The sequence below is a fragment of the Mustela nivalis genome (assembly GCF_964662115.1).
Source record: "Mustela nivalis genome assembly, chromosome: 13".
Lineage (NCBI taxonomy): Eukaryota > Metazoa > Chordata > Mammalia > Carnivora > Mustelidae > Mustela > Mustela nivalis.
Genome location: NC_139032.1, coordinates 71,627,293 through 71,644,625, shown reverse-complemented (window position 1 = coordinate 71,644,625; position 17,333 = coordinate 71,627,293). Strand labels below are relative to the sequence as shown.

At 37.2% G+C, this 17,333-nt stretch overlaps 1 protein-coding gene and 1 long non-coding RNA gene across 4 annotated transcripts in view; one reads left to right on the top strand and one right to left on the bottom strand.

The window, feature by feature from the left end:
• Window positions 1-17,333, top strand: part of SVEP1 (sushi, von Willebrand factor type A, EGF and pentraxin domain containing 1) — a 181,881-nt gene that overhangs the window by 147,840 nt on the left and 16,708 nt on the right. For all 3 annotated transcript variants that reach the window (XM_082696828.1, XM_082696827.1, XM_082696829.1), the window contains 5 exons: window positions 1,766-1,991; window positions 4,539-4,694; window positions 12,569-12,632; window positions 14,960-15,133; window positions 16,523-16,699. In XM_082696828.1, coding sequence (XP_082552954.1) covers window positions 1,766-1,991; window positions 4,539-4,694; window positions 12,569-12,632; window positions 14,960-15,133; window positions 16,523-16,699 — 797 coding nt within the window. The remainder of the gene's footprint in view (window positions 1-1,765; window positions 1,992-4,538; window positions 4,695-12,568; window positions 12,633-14,959; window positions 15,134-16,522; window positions 16,700-17,333) is intronic.
• Window positions 10,485-15,090, bottom strand: LOC309847102. The gene is made up of 2 exons (XR_014302309.1): window positions 14,811-15,090; window positions 10,485-10,780 (listed from the first exon to the last, which is right to left on the bottom strand). It is a non-coding gene; the product is annotated as an uncharacterized lncRNA (long non-coding RNA).

Here is a 17,333-nt window from a genome sequence, read left to right as displayed (position 1 = left end):
CACATATTGGGGAAGTAAGGCAAAAGCTGAATAATTCAGGTCAAAAAGCAGATACCTTCATTGAACAGCATATATAGGAAGATTTTTTTAAAAGGTTTTATGTATTATTTATTTGACAGACAGAGATCACAAGTAGGAAGAGAGGCAGGCGGGGTGGCGGGGGTGGGGGCGGGCGGGGAAGCAGCTTCCCTGCTAAGCAGAGAGCCCAGGACCCAAGACCCTGAGATCATGATCTAAGCTGAAGGCAGAGGCTTTAACCAAACCACTGAGCCACCCCGGCCCTCCTATATAGGAAGATAAATTAAGTAGACTTCCAACCTATGCTATTTGAACAAACAACTATTTAATGCACAAATAGTGATTTGTTTTTTGCTGTAATGTTATCTATAATGTGTTATTAAAAAGAACTAAGAGAATATGGAATTAATTTGCAATTAAATTTTTATTGGAATAAATGCCCATAAGATAGCTCAACCCTCTAAATCAATTTAGATTTTTTTCACGTCTGTGAAGGAGTTATCCTTTACATATTGGATTCTAAGATTTTAATAATTCAGTCACTCTTCTTAAACATGTCTATTGTGGACATTTTAGCCCTACCTTTTTTCTCTCCTAATTGCAGTAAGGAGGAGACCCAAGGGAGTATCATCAATGGTAAGAAAGCTGACGAGTAGTTGATCATGCACAGAGGAGAAAAACAACAATTATCGCTCGTTTTTGAAACACATTTTCAATTGTGTCTTCAGATGTTGATGTGTGAGATACCTTGAGAAATCACAGTATCACCTGCTTCTCAAGAACTCCCCCCATTTATTATGCCTTGTCATGTGTTGATTATGTTTCAGATCTTTACGTGTGGTAAACAGATTACAAGTTTGCAAAACCTGTGACTCCTGTTTAACCTGGTGATTTGTGAAATTACAAAAAAAAAAAAATCCACCTAATAAATGTTAATTAGCTAAATGGTTTAATTTAAAAGGCAGTGTAGCATAGTAGCAAAAGCATGGATTTGAGAACCAGAGTCCCTAGGCCAGAATCTCAGCTCTGTCACTTCCTGGGGGAGTTTAGTGTCTCTGATGTCAGTTTCACCATCTGCCAAATGGGAGTGAAGATAATCATACCTACTCACAGGGTTGTCATGAGAATTAAATGGATTAATATTTGTAGGGCATTTAGAACAGTGACTAGAATTTAATAAGTGCTATGTAAACATTTGCTGAATAAATAAATCCAAATTTTATAAATCATAAGGTACTGTGGAGCCAGGCTGATTGGAGTTTGAACACCAGTACTGTTGTTACATAATAATATCAACTATTCAGGATTTAAAGAAATACCCTATGTAAAGGACTTAGAACAGTGCTTGGCACAAAGTAGATTCTCAGTAAATATTACTTATGTTATATTCTTAACTAGTATCTGAGTCTGTGTTGCGCTTTGTCTAGAATGTTTTGAGCTGTTAGGTCTTTTCAGAATAAAAGTGAATTCAACGTTGAAATTGTCCACAACAAGGGTAAATAACATCAGCAACATTTAAATCAACTTTAGGCTTGGCTCATCCTTAATGTGGACAGCAAAGGACTGATCAGCTTGTCATTGTTCTGTCGGTCTTTTAGCAAGGCAATCCCATTCCCTTGACATTCAAATCAGTTTCAATGCATCACATAAAATGTCTACTGAGCTTTGTAACAGCATCTTAAACCCAAGAAGTCACCAACAGCATTGTACTCTCTTTAAGGTGCTTATTTTGCTTTTTCCATTGCAGATGTCTGGAAGGGTATGTGATGGATACGGATGTAGACACATTCACCTGTCAGAAAGATGGTCATTGGTTTCCTGAGAAAATCTCCTGCAGCCCTAAAAAATGCCCTCTTCCAGCAAATATAACACATATACGTGTTCATGGGGATGATTTCAGTGTGAATAAGCAAATTTCTGTGTCATGTGCAGAAGGGTATATCTATGAGGGAGTTAACATATCAACGTGTCAGGTAAGATTCTCTGTCCTAGAACCTGTACCTGTACCTCATTTATATATATTAAATGTGTGTGTGTGTCAGCAGCAGTATCTTGCTATCCTGAAAAGGAAAAAAAAAAGTCAAGTTTCCAGCTGTGTCAAGAATTTGAGGAGCTTTGTGGTAGAAATATTTTAAAACATATCTTTCTTTTCAATAGCTCCATTTTAAAACTACGAAAATGCCAGGAGTAGGTGAAAAGTGCCAAAGTGAAATAAAATGTTAAGATATCTATAACAAAATATTCATGGAAAATTAACCACAAGTCTACACATAAATGTGGTAAAGAGTGTCCTTGTGTGGGAGATGAGGCCTGACTGATACCAACTGTTTGCAGTTTTAGTAGAAAAACCAGAGGTTACAGAAACAGACAGCAACTTAGAGCCAAATCCTATCTCCGCTACCTACTACTTGTGTGACTTTAAGAAAGTCACTTAAAATGTCTGAGCTTCAGTTTCCTTACTTGAAAAAAAGGTGTCTAGTAATATGTGTCTTGTATGGTCAGAATGAGAAACTAGGGAGTGAACAGGGGAAATGCCTAGACCAGCACCACAGAGAGCAGCTACCCCTAGCTCATCCCCTTCTCCTAGCTTCTGTAAGATAAACCAGAGAAAGAAAAAGAAAATGAGTTATTAGTATGCTCTTCCATTGCTAGAGTTGGGGGAGTGAGGAGGTGAAAGCCGGGACAGGCTGCATGGCAAAGAAAGGACTTTGCCTTCAACATTCCTTTGAACTCCAGCTCAGATATTAACAGGTTCTCTGATGACCTGTTCCCCCCACCCCCTTTATTTGTAAATCTGTAATTGGAAGGATTAAATTATTGAATGTTTGTAAAACATCTAGTGCATGACTGATATTTAGTAGGGATTCAAGAACTATTTCAAAGTCTTCCCAGTTTTCCATTTATAAATCGTGCATACTCAATGATTCATTGCTACCAAACCTAAAAAGAGGAACATCACAGGAAGCAGCTCAGATGACTGTCAGAGTTACCACACTCTCAAAATTGGTATCTTTCCAGATGGCCCCTTTTAGATTTAGCACTGAAGCAGTCTTAGGGGCAACTTTTTCACAGACCCTGAGCTGTCTGAAATAAGCTTACAAGAAGTTTGTCCCACCATGCTTAGGGAATTAATTCAGTGCTTTCCTAGAGTTTTTCCAGGTTGGGTATGTGGATAACTGGGTGCTTCTCCATGTGCCCTGTAGGACCCTGATGTATTGGTGACTATGTTTGGGGGGGGTTGTTATTTTTGGAGTCAGTGATTTATTTTTGACAACCTTATTACTTTCTCCCCGTAAGGTATGACCCCTTACCCTCACACAACTGAGTCTTGGGTTGAATTTTGGTCTGAAAGGTAGACTAGACCCTTTCTAAGTATTTAAATGTAGAAATTGTCCATCACTATGTTCAGTGCCTAGAAATATTTTATTTTGATACAACAAATTGATTCTGTACTTCATAGAACAAATAAATGGATGAGATCAATGTGAATTTTGAAGAATGAAGGAGATCCAGCCCTTCCCAAGATTAGGACATATTACAGAATTACAAAGGTCCTATCAGTGTGATGTGTAGATTCAGCAGAGAGGAAATTGAGTGGAATGGAAGAAATAAACCAAAAGTACATCCTGATAAAGGAATCATCACAGTCTATGGAGAAAGGAATCATTAGTAAACAAATTATTCTAATATAGTGAACTAACCATTACAGGGAAACACTAAAATGTGTCAAAACAAATCCCAGATATATCAAAGAAACCAATACTACATAGTTTTTAAAAGTGAATAGTAATGCCCAGAATAATTTATGCAGAAAGATATGTTTATTGAAGCATTATTCACAGAATTGAAAAATTAGATACAACCTGAATTTCTGACATTAGGGAAGTGCTTAGTTATGAGACAGACACATATGTAAAATTAATTCTGCCTCATATGTGGAGTAATTGTTCTGTTTTAGACTGTTATCCAGCTCATGCAGTATTTTCTCAAAGAAAACAAAAAATATATTTAAAAAAAAAATATATATATATATATTAACAAGAGAATAATAGTCTCCAAGGGAAACATCTGGGTTTGCCTCACTTTCACCCAAATAGAAAGATGCTGAAAAATGTTAACTCTGACTGTGGTGGGGTTGGGAGGAGGGGAGTGAAGTGAAATGTAAGGATGTGTTGGTGTCAGTCTTGGAATATTTGTGTCAACTTTCCAGTCCTCCTTCATCGTAATGAAAACATACTTTTTGGTGTTCCTGATTTTTAAAGGATTCTATTAGGAAGAAAATGCTTATTTTATGTTTCTGAGAAATGTCTAAGATTGTTCAGCAATAACTAGGAAGGCCATCTAATATTTAATGTGTGCGTTTAAGGCCACAGATAAATACACAGGAGAAGTAGAATCAAATTCTACGTTCTTTGGACCATCATATTGGGGATTATTCTTCTATGCCAATATTTACAAGTTTCTTCATTCATATGTATTAACTCCTAAATGTAACTTCTCATCTGTCATTTGTTATTTAGCTTGATGGCACCTGGAAGCCACAGTTTTCTGATGAATCCTGTGGCCCAGTCTCTTGTGGGAAACCTGAAAGTCCAGAACATGGGTTTGTGTTTGGCAGTAAATACAGCTTTGGAAGCACAATTATTTATCAGTGTGAACCTGGCTATGAATTAGAGGTAAGTGAATACATTGGTTAACTAGAATTAATTTGTTTTTCCAATATACTTGGGAACATTTTTAGTATTAACACCAATTTGTTTCACTGATTTTGGTCTTAAAAGACTTTTTATACTTTGTTACCATATATCCTAACACTTTCCAAGAAATATTTTAAGTGACTTACAATTTTAAAAAACAAAACAAGTCTCTACATCTGTATCTTTGGGGTAAATACCCAGTAGTGCAATTGCAAGGTTATAGGGCAGCTCTATTTTAATTTTTTGAGGACTCTCCCAAGATACAGATCTAGTAAAAAGAAGGGCCATATGTACCCCAATGTTCACAGCAGCAATGGTCACAATCACCAAACTGTGGAACGAGCCAAGATGCCCTTCAACAAACAAGTGGATAAAGAAGACATGGTCCGTACATACAATGGAATATTACACAGCCATCAGAAAGAACGAATACCCAACTTTCATATCAACATGGATGGGACTGGAGATTTTGCTGAGTGAAATAAGTCAAGCAGAGAAAGTCAATTATCCTATGGTTTCACTTCCTTATGGAGTATAAGGAATAACATGGAGGACATTAAGAGAAGGAAAGGAAAAGGGAATTGGGGGAAATCAGAGTGGGAGATGAAGCACAACAGACTGTGGACTCTGAGAAGCAAACTGAAGGTTTTGGAAGGGAGAGGGGTGGGGGGTTGGGTGAGCCTGGTGGTGGGTATTAAGGTAGGCACCAATAGCGTGGAGCACTGGGTGTGGTACATAAACAATGAATCTTGGAACACAGGAAAAATAATTTTTTTTTTAAAGTCTCAAATTCAAAAAATCAAGGCCATGAGGAAGAAGAGGAAGCTGGAATACCAGCCACAAGGCTGATACTGTTACTTTAGTTGGCCATTTAAACCTATGTTTTGACCTCCTGTTAATCCTACTGTGTAACAGGGCAGTCCATCTGTCACTGTGGGGAGGTAACCATAGGGATTCAGGTATGCAAACTAAGACTTCCTCAAACTGCGTTTAAATACCTTGGAGGGTTCTTGGTTGAAATGCCAGGTTGCTGTATGCCAAGTGTGGCCTGAAAATCCTCAGAGCAGTTCTGACCAAATACCAAGTTATGTCTCAAGACCACTCCTGGTTTGTAATATTAAAACCCCGTCAACAAAACCTGTGTCTCCCTATTTACTTTGGTGGGAACGCTACAGTTAATTTTTTTTTTTTTTTTAGTTTTTGTTGTTGTTTTTTATTTTTTATTTTATTTTTTTAAATTTATTTATTTGACACAGAGAGATCACAAGTAGGCAGAGAGGCAGACAAAGAGGAAGGAGGAGGCTCCCCACTGAGCAGAGAGCCTCATGCGGGGCTCTATCCCAGGACCCTGAGATCATGACCTGAGCTGAAGGTAGAGGCTTTAATCCACTGAGCCACCCAGGTGCCCCTGTTGTTGTTTTTTAATCACTCAATGATCATCATGATGAGTACCCCCCCTTAACCCCCCTCACCTATTTAACCCATCCCTCCACCCACCTCCCCTCTGGTAACCATCAGTTTGTTATCTATAGTTAAGAGTCTCTTTCTTGGTTAGTTTCTCTCTCTCTCTTTTCCCCTTTGTTCATTTGTTTCTTAAATTCCACATATGAGTAAAATCATATAGTATGTGTCTTTCTGTGACTGACTTATTTCACTTAGCACCCATGTCATTGCAAATGGCAGGATTTCATTCTTTTTTATGGCTGAATAATACTCCATTGTAATATATACGACATCTTTATCCATTCATCAATTAATAGATACTTGGGCTACCTCCATGTCTTAGCTATTGTAAATAATACTACACTAAATGTAGGGATGCATATACCCCTTTGAATTAGTGTTCTTTGCTCTTAGGGTAAATACCCAGTAGTGTGATTGCTGGATAGTAGGGTGGTTCTACTTTCAACTTTTTGAGGAACCTCCATAACGTTTTCTAGAGTGGCTGCACCAGTTTGCCTTTCCACCAACAGTGCAAGAGGGCTCCTTATTCTCCACATACTCACCCATGCTTGTTGTTTTTTGTGTTTTTTATTTTAGCTATTCTGGCAGGTGTGAGATGATATTTCCTTGTGGTTTTGATTTGTATTTTCCTGGTGATGAATGATATTGAACATCTTTTCATGTGTCTGTTGTCCATCTGTATGTCTTCAATGGATAAATACCTGTTCATGTCTTCTGCCCATTTTTAATTGAATTATTTGTTTTTTGGGTGTTGAGTTCTTTATATATTTTGGATACTAACCCTTTATTAGATACGTCATTTGCAAATATCTTCTCCCATTCCATAGGGTGTCTTTTAGTTTTGTTGATTGTTTCATTCACTGTACAAGAGCTTTTTTTTAAAAGATTTTTATTTTTAACTAATCTCTACATCCCAACATTTTTCATAATATCCTAATTATATTTCTGTGTTGTTGTTTGTAACTTCTCTCATTTATTGTTTTATTTATTTCAGTCCTTTCTCTTTTCTTTTTTGATAAGTCTGGTTAGGGTTTTTTTTTTCTTATATAAATATTGCTACTCTGGCTTTCTTTTGATATGCAGGTGCATGAGAGATGTTTCTCCATCTCCTTACTTTCAATCTGCAGGTGTCTTTAGGTCTAAAATGAGTCTCTTGTTGGCAGTATATAGATGGGTCTTGGTTTTTTATCCATTCTGTCACCCTATGTCTTTTGATTGGAGCTTTCACTCCATTTACTTTCAAAATAATCATTATAGATATGTATTTATTGCCATTTTATTACTTGTTTTGTGGTTGTTTCTGAAGTTTTTCTCTGATCCTTTCTTATCTAATACTCTTTCATGTTTTGCTGATTTTCTTTAGCAATACATTTGGATTTCTTTCTCTTCATTCTTTGCATATTTATTAGTGGTTTTTGATTTGTGGTTACCATTAGGTTTGTATATAACATCTTCTGCATATAGCAGTCTAAATTAAGTTGATAGATATCTAAGTTTGAACCCATTCTTTCCTCCTCACCTCCTCACATTTTAGGTATATGGTGTCATATTTTACATCCTTTTATTTTGTGAGTTACTTGATTGATTTTTCACAAAAATATTCATTTTTATTGCTTTGTGTTTCCTACATTCATTATGTCATTTTTGGTCTATCCTTTCCACTGAAAGAGTTCCCTTTTATATTTCTTGCAAGGCTGGTTTAATGGCCATGAAATCCTTTAGTTTTTGTTTGCCTGGGAAACTCTTTATCTCTCCTACTATTCTGAATGATAGCCTTACTGGATAGAGGGTTCTCAGCTATAGATTTTTCTCCTCAGCACTTTGAATATATCTTTCAGTTCCCTTCTGGCTTGGAAAGTTTCTACTGAAAAAAATCCACTGTTAGTCATATAGGGTTTCCTTTGTATGGAACTGTCTTCTTTTGTCTTGCTGCTTTTAATATTTTTCTTTCTCACTGTATTTGCCATTTTAGTCATAATGTGTCTTGGTGTATATCTGCTTTTGTTGATTTTGTTGGGGGTTCTCTGTACCTCCTAGATCTGGATATCTGTTTCTGTCTCCAGATTTAGGAAAGTTCTCAGCTATTATTTCTTCAAATAAATACTCTACCACCTATTCTCTCTCTTCTTCTGGGATTCCAGTAATACAAATGTTATTATGTTTGATATAGTCACTGAGTTCCCTAAATCTGTTCTCATTTTGCATAATTCTTTTTTCTATTGTTCAGCTTGATTACTTTCCATTACTCTGTCTTCTGTGTCATTATTTCTTTCCTCTGCTTCTTCCAGTGTGCTGTTACTTCTATTAAGCATTTTATTCATTTTGTTTATTGAGCACTTTATCTCTGCTATGTTATTCCTTATCTCTTTGTTAATAGTCTCACTGATGTCATCCATTCTTTTGTCAAGTCTAGTGAGTATCCTTATGATCATTGCTTTAAATTGTCCATCAGGCATGTAACTTATATCTGTTTTGCTTAGATCTTTGGATGTGACCTTGTCCGTACTTTCATTTAGGACAAAATCCTCTATCTTCTCATTTTGTCTAACTCTCTGTTCCCATTTCCCTGTGTTAAGAATGCTATGTCTCTTGAGGGTAATGGCTTTATGAAGAAGAGGTCCTGTAGTGCACTGCAGTGTAGTGTCCCTGTTCCCCAGGGCCTGGTACTTCTGAGTGTGTCTCCAGTGTGTCTTGTGTGTGCTCTGCTTTTGTGTCCCAGCTGCTTTTTCCTTCAGGCCAGTGGTCTGCAGAGGTTCTCTCTGCCAGTTGTGGGCAGTGTTTGTCCCTGGCCTAAATGTGGTGCATTTTAACTAGGTCTGCTCTGGTCCATTTGTGAAATGAAACCTGTCACCACCACCACCAGAACTGAGCCCTTGCAAAACTCCCAGGTCAGGAGTACAGTGCTGGCAGGTTTTTAGGCTGGTCTTCTGGAGTAGGGGGCCCATTGCCCTGCGACTGAAGCAAGTATGACTGGAAAGGAGGGTTGTTCTGGAGTGTGAGATGGCAGGGTTGGTGTAAGTAAGTTAGGTAGTAAGTGTTGGCACTGTGGTGGTTCCTACAGGTAGCCCTGTGCTTCTGCTTAGGAGTGGGGGAGGGAAATGGTGCCTGCCAATTCCTTTGTTCCCAGAAGGGGCTCTCCGTGAATGCTGTGTCTCTGAGACACACTCTGGGATGAGTAACTAACCTCCCCACTGTGTGTCCCAGGCATTCTTCAGATTTGTTCTGCCAGTGTTCCAAGTTGATTTGGGTAGTATATAGTATGATTTGATATTTACCTAGATGTATTTGTGGGATGAGGCAAGTCTAGGGCCCCCCTACTCCACAGCCATCCTCCCTCCTATCTGGAATCAGTTTTGCTGAAGCATAAATTATATCATCAAACTTCAAATTTAGGAGGCTTGCTTATATTTCCTAACATTGTCATCTGAGTTTTCAGGAAACTTACTGTTTTTATTGTTGTGGTATTTAAGTGTGGGTTTTGCAGAAGTATTCATTGTATTATTTGTTAAATTTGTATAGTACAGTCCACTATTTTTTGACCATGCATTCAGAGAATTGTCATAAGATAGATCCACGAAAGCTGGAACTAGACTTATGTAGATCTTATTTCATTTCTCCAGAAGATTTAAAAAAAAAGTATGATCATGTAATGGTTGATTGCAGTTGGAGTTTCTGTTTTTAAAATTTATTTTTTCATGTGAGAGTACTAATCTTACAATTTGTTAAGAAGTAAAGTGGTATAAAATTTAAACTTATGAATTTAAATTTAATATTTAATAAATAGATGGGTCATTAAATTTGAGGAAGTAGATAACTTACCTTAAAAGTTTGGGGGAATATCCTAGTGTTAACTACAAAATTTAGAGAAGTACTATAGAATAGTTCTCATTCTAAGCTATCTGTTAGAATCATCTTAGAAACTTCTAAAAAATATTAATGTTTAGTTACTTGCAGAAACAACCAGTGCCAGGTGTGGGAGATGAAATGTAAAAGATTAACCTAGAAAAGTTTGTCATGTGAGATATTAGGGAATCTCAAAGGCTATGTATTAAAAAGACTTGGAGGCCAACTGGGTGAGGTTCCCACAGGCCAAAATGAGATCATTTGGGCTTCAGAAAGGCAATAACTTTAATGGACTAAGCCCATCAAATCTGTCATGAACAATAGTAGCTCATAAAGACACAAGAAAATTAGTTGGTAACTATTAGAGGACGCTCATGACCAGATTCATGATTTTGAAAACAGACAATGAAAGGGGAAGAATTGTCTTTTCCATGCTAACTGAATGATAAGAAAACCAATAGTAAATGAACAGAAGTTTCCTTTATAGAAGTATTTCAGTCAATAAGTGATAGAACTTAAATCTCAGAGTTTGCAACTCTTATGGTCTAGTGGATTTAGGCCATCATCATTGTGGCTACTAGTTTTAGAAAAAACATAGAGGCAACCAGAGATTATGTGCCTCTGGGTGGAAGAACACATTGTATGAAAAAAGTCTTGTCAAAAAGAAGAAAAAGTTGTAAGAGATACCATAATGAGGCAATCAGCAAAATTTTGTCTGTAGAAATAGTTACAGAACAAGTGACCCAGTTTTCCAGCTTCTGAAACAAAGAAGTTGACAGGGTAAGAGGTGAAGAAATAGAAGGAATCTATATTTTAAAAAGGTACATAAACCATGTAGACCTTATTTTGGTCTGGATTCAAGTGAACCATAAAGCAATAAATTATAAAGTTTATGCAACAGTTGGAAATTTGACCACTAATCAGATTGTTATTAATATTAAAGAATTGTTACTTATAAGCTATGATAGTGTTATTGGTTGTTGTGGTTATAGTTTTAAGAGCCTCATCTTTTAGAGATTTGTACTGAAATAATTACTGGTAAATTATTTGATGTCTGGGATTTGCTTCAAAATAATGTGCCTTCTTAGGAAGGAGGTAGGGCTTAGATGAAACAAGTTTGGCCTCAAATTAATCCTATAAGGTGGGGTGTGGCTATTTGGGAGTGTGTTACTTTTATTTCTCTTTTTATATTTTGCTTGAGTTCTTCTCCATGCTTTAAATTCCTTATCTACTATAAAATAATAAATAAAGTAAAATGTTATAATACATGTTTAAAAGGATTAGTGTCTAATGCATTAAGGGGCTTGATTCTAAGTCAATATATGCACAAAGATTTTGTTACCTATTTCTTCATTACTCAGAGCCCTTTGGATATCAAATTATCCAAATTTGGACATCAAATTATCTTGAATTTGATATCAAATTATCTTGAAGCTGTGTTCTACATTAGTAAGATCTGAGAAAGAGCTATTGCCTCTCTTTTGGTTTTACCTAATTTTGAGGAAGTATATAACAAGCCATTAAAGCCAGCTCCCTGACTATTTAAGAACACTGATGATTATAGTAAGAGATAAGCAACAATGAAGGAAGAAACAAAGACTCATAAAAATTATATCCAGAAGTCAAAGAGAATTAATCTTAGCTCATATATGCCTATAATAACTATAGGGAACCAACAGCCTATAGAGCCATCAAGGGCTATGAGATATTGAAGAATGTACAAAAATATATTCAGAATAATGATTATAAATAATTTTTCAAGTAAGTTCTATTTAATTAACTTTATTTCAGAAGGCATGGAAGTAATGTTTAAGAAGATTTTTATTCCAAGTATTTAAAATTTTAGATGCTTGGGCCCTTAATAGGTTAAGTTTATTTTTAATGAATAAGTTACATTGTCAAAAAAATTCAGTCCTCATACCAGTAAGATACCTTGACTTGTTTCACATGCAAGGGTATAAAAAAACCAATTCCCATTCTTTGGTGTACCTCTCAGGTATTGAAAACTAAATTCAATTCAAAATATTTTTAAAATTTACTCAACAAGTAGACCTCCTTGACATTTCAGACACATTTCTCATCAATCTTTGCTATTGGTTATAATCAGTTGTCACTTGAATAGAAAGTGAAACAAATTAATTACACTGGTCAGCCCAGTGTATGAATTTTGAAAGCATTTTTGAAAGTCTAAGCTTCCTGGCGCCTGGGTGACTCTGTGGGTTAAAGCCTTTGCCTTCGGCTGGGGTCATGATCTCCAGGTCCTGGGATCGAGTCCCGCATTGGGCTCTCTGCTCAGCAGGGAGCCTGCTTCCTCCTCTCTCTCTCTCTGCCTGCCTCTCTGCCTACTTGTGATCTCTATCTGTAAAAAAAAAAAAAAAGTCTAAGCCTCATCCTTAAACCATATTTATTTAATGAATTCATTTAGCATTCCAGTGCTGGGAGATTCTGGCTTAAAGCTATGATTACTTTGCATTCCCTTATTATCTTTTCATCGTTAAGGTATAATCCTGGAAATAATCTTTTTTTTTTTCCTCATTGATTCACAGGGGAACAAGGAACGTGTTTGTCAGAAGAACAGAATGTGGAGTGGAGAGGTAGCAAGGTGTAAAAGTAAGTTACGTGACATTTAGCAGTCCCAAGAACAATACTGATGCCTCATAGTAACACTGTGGCCACATTTCCTTTATAAATCAGTGTTTCAATTAAAAAAAAATTTTTTTTAATCATCTCTACAAACTGTGTGACTCTTAGATAGGATTTCACTCAAGGTCACCAAACCAACAAAGAGATTAATGACTGAAGTGGCATAGAGCACAAGATTACTGACTCCGGAGTGGCAAACACTTTGTTAGAAATTAGTTAACTATTGAATTTATTTGCATTCTTTTTGTGGGTTCCCCCCCCAAATAATTATAAATTAGAAGGCTTAGCCCTTCTGCTTTTTGGTGATGGTACTAGCCAGTACTTGCAGTCTTTTAAAGTGATGTTGCATCTGCCAAGTAAATGAATAGTTGTGGAATTTTGTATTAACTCATTTAATGAGAAAACCCAAATTTATTTAGCAAGACATGAGTTAATTCATATGAGTTTATTCTCAGCACATGGTTCATATGATTCCTCTGCCAGAGAAAATGTATAGTCGACCCCGTAAACAACCCAGGTTTGAACTGGGCATGTCCACTTACGTGTGGTTTGTTTCAATAAATACAGTATGGTACTAGAAATTTATTTTCTCATTCTTATGATTTATAGACTTATAGATTTTATAGACTTACAGACTTTTTTTGACAGAGATCACAAGTAGGCAGAGAGGTAGGCAGAGAGAGAGAGAGGAGGAAGCAGGCTCCCTGCTGAGCAGAGAGCCTGATACAGGGCTCCATCCCTGGACCCTGGGATCATGACCTGAACCGAAGGCAGCAGCTTTAACCCACTGAGCCACCCAGGCGCCCCTATTCTTTTTTTTTTTTTTTTAAGATTTACTTATTTGAAAGAGAAAGAGAGAGAGAACAGGTGCATGAGGAGGAGGCACAGAGGGAGAAGGAGAGAGAATCTCCAGGTACCTCACTGAGCACAGAGCCCAGCACAGGACACGATCTCAGGACACTTAGATCACAACCTGACCGAAACCAAGGGCTGGATGCTCAACCAACTCACCACCCAAGCCCCCCTATACAAATCCTATTCTTTTATCTGTGGGGTTTTTTTTTTTTCATTTTCTTTCTAAATTGTCAAAAATCAAATATAGTAGTATCTGTATCAACCTGTTTTCAGGGAAGTCTGTTCACTGATAGATACAGAGGTCAGTGTAGGTAATAATTTAGTAAATCATATAGGAATCTTTCAAATCAGGTTGCTCAGTATGAGCACTTTTTCCCCTCAGAAATATTTGTAATTTTTATAAGGCTCAGGAAAATGTATAATAAAATATATAAAAATATCAAGTTTTATCCCTGAGTGGTGGCATTAAAACTATTATTTTCTTTTTGCTTATCTGTGTTTTCTAATTTTCTACAAAGAACTTGTGCCATGTGTTTAATAATTTAGAAAGAAAAAGAAAAAAATCCCACAGCACAGAATAGGATTTGCATTTTAACAATATCCCTAGATGGGTTTTGTTTTTTTTTTTTTAGATTTTATTTATTTATTTGAGAGAAAGAGCAAGAGAGAGTTGGGTGAAGGTCAGAGGGAGAAGCAGACCCCCCACTGAGCAGGGAGCCCAATGCGAGACACAATCCTGGGATTCCAGGATCATGACTAGAGCTAAAGATAGATGCCCAACCAGCTGAGCCAACCAGGCGCCCTCCCTCCATGATTTCCATGCACATCAGTCTAGGAACATTGCCTTGGACTAATGGCTTTTAGCCTTTGGCCCACTGGAGCATCCTACGGAGCTTTGAAAAATTCCTTGCCCAGATAAATCAGTTAAGTCAGAATCTCTGGGGTGGGAAGCCACATCTATATATTTTTAAAGCTCCCAGGTAATTCCAAGAGCCATGGTCCCGGTGTACAGAGTCCTTACCAGGCTGGCTGAAGCTGGGAGGAGTCAGTTGGCATCAAATCCACTGGCTCTCAAACCCTGAGTGAGCACTGGAAATCATATGGGGAGCTTCTAATACCAGAAGTTAGGCTACAACACAGAGATTCCGATTCATTTGGTCAGAGAGAAGCCTTGCTCATTTATACCCCCAGAATTATTAACTACAAAAGGTGACAATATATATAAAGATAAATAGAGGCAACAGGAAAATACCAATCTTTAATTGCCTACATGCCTAAAGCGAAACTTACACATGCTGGGATTTTTCAAGCGTATCCTTGTGTCTCACATAGGAGTAGGCTTCAATATTTTCTGTGATGCACTGAGTAGCAATTGCAGCAGAGGAAGGAAAGACAATTGGAAGAAACATTTAATACGAGGCTTTGGTTTTTCTTTCTAGAGACCAGTTGTGAAGCTCCACTTGAGTTTCTGAATGGGGAAGCTGAAGTTGAAAACACCACGACTGGCCCCCGGGTGCTGTATTCCTGCAACAGAGGGTACAGCCTTGAAGGGGCACCTGAGGCACACTGCACGGAACACGGAGCTTGGAGCCACCCACTTCCTGTTTGCAAACGTGTGTGTTGACTCTAGAGGTTTTGTCAGCTTCCGTTTTGTGATTAGTTTCCCAAATTTCTAAACACAGAGAAAACTCCCCTGAGTGAGACTGGCCCAGAGAAAGCAATCTGTGCATCTCCAAACTAAATACTGTGGGGTATTTTTTAAAGATTTTATTTATTTATTTATTTGAGAGAGAGTGAGACAGAGAGAGAGCATGAGCAGGTGGAGGAGCAGAGGAAGAGGGAAAAGCAAACTCCCCGCTGAGCAGGAACCGGACCAACCCAGGATCCGGAGATCGCAGTCTGAGCCAAAGGCACATGCTGAATCAACTTAACCTTAACCTCTGGGATATTTTTAAAAATCTATTCATATTATCTGAAATATCCAGTCTGAGAATCAGCTCTCATTAGATTCCTTGGATGATTACAAGCAGTCCAAGGCACTAATGAAAAGAAATGCAGCTTAATGAAAAAATTTTGACCCACATGTATAAGGAATTTGTTTAAGGATGTAAAAAGGGTGAAGCCAGAATATATTAAGGTGCAATTTTAATACAATAAAATATGTATAAATATAGTGAATGAAGATAATTAGTTATAAACATTAGAATAAAAACAATATTCACAGGCAAGATCTAATTTGACAGAGTGCTGGTTATGTTTAAAGTATTAAAATGCACAAAATGAGTCTTTAGGATTCAGCTGATCCCCGCTTCACTCATACAGACTTCTTTGAAAATTAAAAAAAAAAAAAAAAATGAAAACTGCTGAAATATGTTATGTGTGCCACACACTCGCACTAAGAAATCCCGGTGCTGTAATCATTTTTTGTTTTTGCTTCAGATGTACAGAATGAACCCATTTTTATGAATAAGCCTTGCAAACTCTACAATTTAAGCTATACTATCCTGTTTAAGTAGTGTGAGTCTGAAGTTTAATTCAGCTCACTTAGAAAAGTCTGATACTTCTCTGGGGCATCCTTCTGAAGGATGTTCAGTAAAAGAAAGTAAAGTGACAAAGAGAAGCATTTAATCTGCGTTCTTAATATTCTTCCAAAACCAAGGCAGTGTTTAATGCGCTCACTGATTCCTCGCACACCTCTTCTTTCCCCAGTGTTGGGCCATAATTTCAAACAACTATTTAATTTGCCATCTTAGAATTTTAGGACAAGGTGTTAGTGGTGGAATAACTTGAGGTTTTCAGATCTGATCTGATCCTATCCTTAAAAATAATTTCATGCAGTTGCAAAACACATTTTTTTAACATTTGAAGTTCTGTATTTTTAAGCCTCGTATGATCCTCACTGAGAACCCAACTCTAACGGGCTCATCCTACTCTGCTTTAAAGAATAAATTAAGAGAAGGAGAATATCAGTAAGCATTTTTTGTTGTTGTTCTGTTTAACAGCAAATCCATGCCCTGTTCCTTTTGTGATTCCTGAGAATGCTGTGCTTTCTGAAAAGGAGTTTTATGTTGATCAGAACGTGTCCATCAAGTGTAGGGAAGGCTTCCTGCTCCAAGGCCAAGGCATCATTACCTGTAACCCTGACGAGACGTGGACGCTGACAAGTGCCAAATGTGAAAGTAAGTAAATGGACAGGTGGATTCCAGTTCCTTTGATTAGTGCGGAACGTTTTCTCATCCTTGTGAGATATTTTCCGTCAAGTAACTTAAATGTAGATATTGAGCTCTCTGTCATATGGTTATCAGCTTCTGTGCTGACAATTTTTAAAATTTAAAAAAAGGAATAGATCTTTATGGGGCACCAGGATGGGTCAGTCAGTTAAGCAACTGCCTTCGGCTCAGGTCACGATCCCAGGGATCGAGTCCCGCATCGGGCTCCCTGCTCAGTAGAGAGCCTGCTTCTCCCACTCCCTCTTCCTCTGCCTGCTGCTCTGCCTACTTGTACTCTCTATCTCTCTGTCAAATAAATAAATAAAATATTTTTTAAAACAATAAATAAATAAATAAACTTTTTTAAAAGATCTTTGAATTCCAAACATAAAAAGATAACTTTCCAGAAGTAGGCTAAAACCTACTTGGCCAGGATTTACTGAACAGATTTTCAAAATGTGTTCTTCTAGGAACGAGCAAAATGTTAAATCTCAAATATATTTTTCTTCCAGGACACCTGGCTGGCTCAGTCAGTAGAGCATGCACCTCTTGATCTCGGAGTCACAATCTCGAGCCCCAGAGTGAATGTAGAGATTACTTTAAA